Here is an 8,533-nt window from a genome sequence, read left to right as displayed (position 1 = left end):
TCCTATGTTAAAATAATTATAAGTAAGGCAACAAATCCATGGGTAGCATCCTCTTAAGTATTTTAAATTTTCTAATTTCTATAAATTTCCATAAAAAATTTTATTTGGTCAAGAAGCTTGACATTTTTATAAAAGGTTTGTCATAAGTTGTCATTATAGCTATTTAAAAATATTAAAAACACATACCTATCCACAATTTTTTTAAGCATTTAACAAAATTTGTTAAAAATACAAAATTTTTTGAATTATTTAGTAGATAATTAAAAATGTATAAAATGTTCAATTTTTATATTTAAGGCTTGAAAATTTATTCAATGGATTCTCATACATAACATTTTGTCTGTAGTACAGCATAAGTTTAAAATAATTTTGTTAATCAGTATTCATAATTGATATAAGTAGGTAATACAATTATTTATATTTTATATTATTTTAACTAGACGGAGTTTTAAAAATAAAATTCAAAGTCAAGGTAGCAATAAAAGTTTTTGTGAAAAAAAAAACTATAATACAAGTAGTCAAAAGAAAAGAAAATTTTCTGAACAGGATTCCATTGATGATAAATTTGAACAGAATAAAGCAAGTTATAGAAACAGCATTGATTTGCATAAGGATACACATAAATCAATAACTGATTATGGAGAAGGGTATATATTGTCAATTATTAATATTTATCTTCTCATAGTGTTTTTTATTAATAGTGTTTTTTAACTTTTCAAAGGTAGTTCACCAATAGTTATTAACTTTTTCCTTTAAATAATTGTTTTGTTTGTACTTTTTGAAGAAAAATTTAACATTATGTTGGAATATATTAGGTATACAATTTAAAATGTAATTAAAACTTTTTTATTGGTATTAAGTATTTTAGAAGAAATCGATGAAAACATTTTCAAATTATCAAAAGAATATTCTCTTGCTCATTGTGTGGCTGAAGATTTACGAATGGGAGCGGGCATAGCTGTTGATTTCAAGTAAAAATGTCTTATATATTTTATAATTTATACTCAGTTGCACATAATTTATTTTACTTTTTAGGCGCATCTTTGGTGGTGTTGGTACACTAGTTGATCAGAAATTAAAAATAGGAAATGTTGGTATAGTTAAACGCCATGATCAATATGCATTTTATATAGTAACAAAAAAATATAGTAATGGTAAACCTACAATGAAAACAATGGAAAAAGCTCTTTGTTCACTTTTGAACATAATGAAAAAACACAATTTAACAAAATTAGGAATACCCAAAATTGGTTGTGGATTGGATAAACTTGATTGGTCTGATATAAGATCGCTCATCATTGATACATTTTCTGGATCTGGTATTCACATAACTGTATGTGTACCTTCAAAAGTAAGTGTTAGAAATTAATAACCACTAGGTACTTACTAAATATCTTAATATGTTTATATATTACTGTAAACAAATAAATTGTCAGTTATTAGATAATATGAAAGCACCACCCAGATTAAAAGTTTACATCACACCTAACAATTTATGGGAGATGGAAGCCGAAACCATTATTATTTTATTTATTGACTTAGAAGAAGTATGCGACAAGAATTGGACAAACTATATAATAGATAAAGTGGATGCTAAATACCCATTCAAACAAAAGTATTTATATTTTAATTTAATTCATTCCAGCTATCCATTGAGATTTTAAATTTCATATGAAATGATTTATAATAGTTTCTGTAAGATCCATCTTAATATCTTATTCAAAAAAAAAAATATGAAGTATTAAAAACCATATTATAAAGTTATTAGGTACTATAACTATATTATAGTGATGGACGACAGTGAAACAGAAACTCTGTCACTACTGCAGAGTTGTCATAATTCGAGATTTTTTTATAAAAATCAATTAAAAATATTGATGTTCTATGTAGCAGTAACTACTCTGAATTGGGTAATAAATAGGTTTTCAAAATATGATGGTCGATGAGGAAATTCATCTTATAAACAACGATTCATTATAATAATCATTTCTTATCAATTTCCTGAAATGATCCGCATTATGTAAAAAAAAATGTTCATTGCTACAAATTGAATTCTGGTTTTTTAATATAATCAAAAATGTTTATTCATATTGTGTAATATGTTTTTTTCAAATAAGAATATATCACTAAAAAATGAAACCAAATATACTTGGGGGAAAAATAAGAAATAAACTAAAAGTATCGCTTTGCATTTGACACATACTCAAATATACACACCTGTATATTATATTATTTTATATTTATTCAAGACTTCATAAGTATTGTTGGCATTAAAAATTAAATAAACTCATGTTGTGTGCTTGTGTGGCGGTAAAATTTGATTGTCATGGCAAGGTAACACCTTGGAAATGGTAAATTTAGCGGTAAAATGGTTAATGCCGCAATGTATGTGGGGCGTAGGCCTTATTAAGCGGCAGTTTTACAAATTGTATTACTATATACCTATTATATTGTATCTTAATTTTTTTCTTTATTAGTTGTGAGGTAATAGAATTTCAGGATTTCCCTATTTGAATAAATTACAACATCATTAAACATCTTCTATATTTAATTAATTGTATTTTATTTGTTTTTAGTTTGTTAAAATACGTCAAACATAAGAAGTTAGAACCCGGTAACATAACATGCTACACTGTTCATGACGAAGTGATAGTTTGTATGTTTATCTCGCAAAATGCATATTACAGTTCTTTAGAAAATGGATTTAAATCCATTGATCGTAAAATCAAAAAATATAAGTATATAGCTATTCAAAGTGGACCTCTTGAACCTAGTGATAATTTCAAAAAAATAGCATGGACAGTATTGATATTACGATCTGTAGTTATTCGCTCTTCTGAATTATGGTTATGTGGTGATGTCAAACAAACAACTGGCATGGTATACGATCAATATTGTAAACATTTATACAGCTCTATGAACTATTCATTTCAATAAACCTAATTCTCCAACTAAAAAAACATTTTAGCATTAAAGTAACATAATATTGTAATCAAAATTAAAGATGTAAATCATCACAGAAATATTTTAATCAAAATAGTATCTACAAAAACAGATACCTATAATACCTTCTTGATTCTATGTGAGCATCTGAATAATAAAAATACTATAACATTATATAAAGCATGTGATTCTTATGTAATCTATTTAAATAAATATGCCATTAATTATACACAACATAATCTTATATACGGTTATACTTGAAGGCTGAAGCAGTAATTTATACCTATTTAAGGTCTCAAATGTTCGATACTTAATTCTACTCATAGCCACAAATCTGAATTTTATAGATTCCACCCAGCCCATAGCCCGTCCTGGCAGGTCTTTACTATAACCTATATAGTATATAATAATATGATACGATGCATTAAATGCGACATTACGACTTACGAAGTTATTTTTGTCTTTATAAATTATAATACTATATATTACCATGCCATTATTCAAATTCGGCACAAAATACAAAATACAAATTACCAACGCTCAAACACGTGTGTGTCACTAAAGGTACTAGGTACTAAAGGTACTAAAGGTACTAAAGGTCACCTACTCGTAATCACGAATTAAAATAATTAAAATAATATTATATTTTAATTCGTGATCATAATGTATACGTACCGAGGACCCGTGAATGGTGTTGATTGTTACTTGTTATAGCTTATTATAATTTATAGCATTATATTCGTTGGCCCTTTCAATGTTCCTTGATTCACTGTAATTAGTGTAATTTGTTAATTTATAATCAGGATCTGCCCAACTGTCTGGACTTCGAGTTTTGACTAGATACCGTTGACAATTGAAATTACTAATTAGTAGGTAATATAGGTAAGTACTTAGTAGATAATAGACAACCTACATACACAGTATCTCTGGACTCGGGCATTATAATAATTCTGAACTAATCTGAACTCTAAAGACTGAACCAAATAATAATAAATATGATAAAGAAAAACATAAAACCATACTCATTACTCATAGACACGATACAATATAATATAATATTTATTAATATAGGTAGGTATATATTATTATTATTTTAGATTCTGAGCGGAGCGATGAATGTATTGATTTTACAATGATATGTGTTTTTTTTATTTTTGTGTCTCATAGTGTCATCACCTTTTAGGACGGTAAAAATGCTTAGATTTTCTTTCACAGTATCTTAACTGATAGGAAAGTGAATTTAGTTGGTACTTCAGAGGGTCAAAAGTAAACATTTCCCAGTAGTTTTCAAAAGTGACATGATAAACAAAAAAACAATTAAGGAAAAACGGGAATCTGTTTTCGAGAAAATTGATTTTGGTTTATGGTGCAACTCTTAACATGAAATTTTAACTGAATATTTATATTAGCATTTTCTATACATCATAACATTTTCAAATATTTTGACTTATTTTGAGCTGTTTACGGACATTTTCAGTTTCCATTTTTTTTAGTTTTTTTTCTATAAATATCAATACAATTTTATTTGTTGGTTAAAAAAGCTTGAAAATTTAATAGAAGGTACTTAGTATATTGTTTTAAAGGCAGATGAAAAAAATTAAAAATCCGTACCCACATTTTTTTTTATAAGCATCTAAAGTTCAAATATTGACAAAATATATAAAACTGACGAAAATGTATAAATTATTTTGAATTAGAAATTCATGAAAAATTTTTTTTTTAAATCGTAGATTTGAAAATGTAATACAAGATAACTCATAAGTTGTCTACCTTTTTCAAAAAAAAAAATGTCTATAAGAAAGTCAAATTAAATTTTTATGATCGTTTGAAATTCATATTTTTACAACATTTGATATTCACTCGATTTCTCATGTTCCGATTTTCTTATTTTCTTGTAATTAAAAAATGAATGACTGTAGATACTTGAAAATTTCACTGTTTATATTAGGATTTTCTATACACGATACAATTATGAAAATAATTTGACTCTTTTTGAGCTGTTTACAGATATTGTCAGTTTTCATTTTTTTAGTTTTTTTTCTATAAATATCAATAAAGTTTTATCTGTTGGGCCAAAAGTGTAAACATTTAATACAAAGCTCCTGATATATTGTAACAATAGCAGTTGACAAATATTAAAAATACATAGGCACAATTTTCTTTTATAAGCATTTAAAGTTCGAATTTCGACAAAATTTATCAAATTTAAATTTGAATAATTATTTTGTAGTAAAAAATTTATAAAATGTTCAACTTCTATAGCTAAGGATTGAAAATTTAAAACAAAATTCCACGTAAGTAGTTAATTCTGTTAGCAAAAAATCTGACAAATACATTTACACAGTTTATTTTTATAGTCATTTTAAGTTCAAATTTGGACGAAATTACATATTAAAAACCTGGAATAACTATTTTAGTTATTTTGTTGTAATTGTATAATATTATTCGTGGGTATACTTGAAACTTCTAAAGTATACTATTATATATCTATGATAGTATTACGATTTGTTGTTGATGTATAACCAACGCGTTATAAGTAGGTACCTAATAGATATTGTGATATGATTAGTTTGGAATTTATTATAGGTAGGGGAACACGGGGTATAACCGATATTGGGGCAAAACCGATATTGCTGATTCCGCATTATTCTATTGATGAAAATTATGAGTTTTAAATTTATATCATTCCTTATCGTGAAACATGTTGTTATCACTGTTAACATCAACTGTAAAGTTTTGGCATAGAATTATAATTATAATAATTATAATTAGTTATTCTGTGGTTTTGGTTTGAATCTATTATTCGATTACAAACATTTTAAAGTTAATTATTATTATTATTTATTAACATTTAAAGTTTAACACAAATCACGAATAATGAACGGAAAAGATCAAAAAAGAAGTCACCCATCGGTGACACTTCAATTAAATTGTTTCAGTTTGATTCATGTAGCAATATGAGTTATGACGTGTAGGTATATTATAACGTTAGCATACAGTGAGTAGGTATAACAGAAAGAAATAACAATATGACTATTGACTAATGTGATTCAGTAATTGTAATAACCAATATTATCTACATATTATGTTACTACATTTTGTTCTAATCAATATTATTCTATATTTTGTATTCGATGAAAAAAATTAATGATTATAATAATTTTATTATACCATGCAAAAAAAAATGTCTGTGTGCACGAGAAATAAGTAGTGAAATAATGCATTGATTTTCAACTTTGAAAAGTGGTTCCTTGTCGAAAATCAAATCTAGTTGGGAGTGTTAAAAAGTCAAAATCGAGAATTAATCGAGAATTCTCAGTAGTTATTAAAAACATCTGGAAAAAAAAAATTTAAGAAAAAAAGGAATTTTTACTCAAAACAAGTTTTCGACAAAATGTATGTAGTTTTTTGATGTAACTCAAAAAAATAATCGTAGTTACTTTAAATTATGATCAAATATTTATATGACCATCCTCCATACATCATAAAATAAAATGTACCTATACTCTTTTTAAGCATTTTTTTAAAAACTATTTAAACTATTATGATATAAATGTCATCTTAAATTGTTATAGGTACCTAATAGAAGTTCAACAATATTAAAGATACATAGGCTCAATTTTCATATAAAGTTTAAATTTTGATAAAATTCATGGAAGTCCGAAAAATTATTAATCATTATAATATGGTTAAAAATGTAAAAAAATTTCAATTTTTAAGGATTGAAAATTTAAAACAAGGTTTCTCATAAGTATAGTAAGTATGCTGTAACCAATAAATACATGAATACAGTTCTTTTTACCTGATATTTTAAGTTCAAATTTAGACTTAATTTTATATTTAAACAAATAATAATAATAATTTTAGTTATTTTGTTATAATTTAAAATCATTATTCGTGGGAACTGAAAGTACCTATATAATTATATTTATACACAGTACACACAAATGCATTTTAAAATGCAATGTTTTCGGCCAAAGTTAATTTAACTTACTGTATTAGTGTATTACTAATAGTAAAATAAATTTCTTTAATAGCAACATTATCATAAAAATGTGTAGTCACTCAGTAATGTAGGATGACACACCGTTTTTGCTTTGAATCGTTTTTCATATGACTTAGGTACCTAACGATTTATCATTGAATTAAAATTTAACACAACCATTAATATGACTTAGGTCATACACTCTTGAATAATGTAGACTATTATTCTATAATCTTAAATACTAGCAGTAGTTACTTTTAGTAATTTACTAAAATAGTATTTAAATATATTATGTATTAATTATTGCAAAATATTATTATTACCAGAAAAAGTTTAAGTCCTGTTTGTAAAAAAAAATTTAAAATTTGTATATATTATTATATACCTCTATTCACATCTCATAAAGGTACACCGGTTAACTATTTATACATTCATGAGATCAAATATCTCAATAGGTACATTATTTCATTGAAATTTGATACATAATAAAAATATTGTTTTTAACTTTTCATGGACCCTCAGAAGAGTGCGTTCAGCCGGGCCCATTATTCTGTTGAAATAAATAAAAATAAAAATACACTATTAATACAAAAAAGGTGGGTAAGTGGATGTCGCTCTGCTGTACAGTAGGTCAGAAGTGGGTCACTGTATAATGGATGGTATTAAATTTGAATTCAATGATATAATATCACTGTATAAGAAAAACGATTCTGAGCGGAGACGGTATATCAGTCTATGTATTAGACATATATATACTTCTTATCTATGGTATTAAAAAAAAATTGACCTATAATAGGTACCTAAAATAAATTCCAAATTAATCATATCATAATATTTATTAGGTACTTATAACGCATTATACGTCAACAAAAAACCGTGGTACTATCATAGATATATAATAGTATACTTTAGAAGTTTCAAGTACCCACGAATAATATTATACAATCACAACAAAATAACTAAAATAGTTATCCTAGGTTTTTAATATGTAATTTCGTCCAATTTTGTACTTAAAATGACTATAAAAATAAACTGTGTAAATGTATTTTTTAGATTTTTTGGTAACAGAATTAATTACTTACGTGGAATCTTGTTTTAAATTTTCTTTTGATTAATTTGGAATTTATTTTAGGTACCTATTATAGGTCAATTTTTTTTTAATACTATTGCATGGACCCAGATGTCACGGTTGAACACACGGTGTTCGCATGTCCGAGATGGCTCGATGACCGTGCTCGCATGACCGAGATACTCAGAAGACCCCCAAATGCAGCTGACGTCCAGGAAATTCTGTGCGGACCCTTGCTGGTTGACCTGCCGGAGGAAACCATCGCCAGACAACGTTTGCTGCTCCAATCAAGGACAAACCGAAACGAGCTGATCGCCATGATCGAATGAACCATGTCGACAAAGGAAGACGACGAACGAGAAGACCAGGCCTACCACAGAGCAGCAACAAACATGCGAAGAGCGCGGCAAGCTCCAGCCTGAGCCACAAGGGACCACGATGAAGAACGGTCAGTCTCACCCTCGAGTCGCAACAGCGAAACGTCGGAGGTGTCACCGACCACGTTCTTCATCCCCCACTTGTGACACCACGGGAGG

At 27.0% G+C, this 8,533-nt stretch overlaps 1 protein-coding gene across 2 annotated transcripts in view; it reads left to right on the top strand.

The window, feature by feature from the left end:
• Positions 1-3,983, top strand: part of LOC100162846 — a 7,438-nt gene extending 3,455 nt beyond the window's left edge. For both annotated transcript variants that reach the window (XM_008188413.3, XM_001946345.5), the window contains exons 4-8: positions 441-647; positions 861-971; positions 1,036-1,351; positions 1,437-1,615; positions 2,577-3,983. In XM_008188413.3, the coding sequence (XP_008186635.1) occupies positions 441-647; positions 861-971; positions 1,036-1,351; positions 1,437-1,615; positions 2,577-2,937 (1,174 nt within the window). In that variant the 3' untranslated portion in view covers positions 2,938-3,983. The remainder of the gene's footprint in view (positions 1-440; positions 648-860; positions 972-1,035; positions 1,352-1,436; positions 1,616-2,576) is intronic.
• Positions 3,984-8,533: the final 4,550 nt, after the last annotated feature.

Source organism: Acyrthosiphon pisum, chromosome A3 (genome assembly GCF_005508785.2).
Source record: "Acyrthosiphon pisum isolate AL4f chromosome A3, pea_aphid_22Mar2018_4r6ur, whole genome shotgun sequence".
In the NCBI taxonomy this organism is placed as follows: domain Eukaryota; kingdom Metazoa; phylum Arthropoda; class Insecta; order Hemiptera; family Aphididae; genus Acyrthosiphon; species Acyrthosiphon pisum.
Note: the sequence above shows the minus strand (reverse complement) of the source record. Positions and strands in the feature narration are given on the sequence as shown.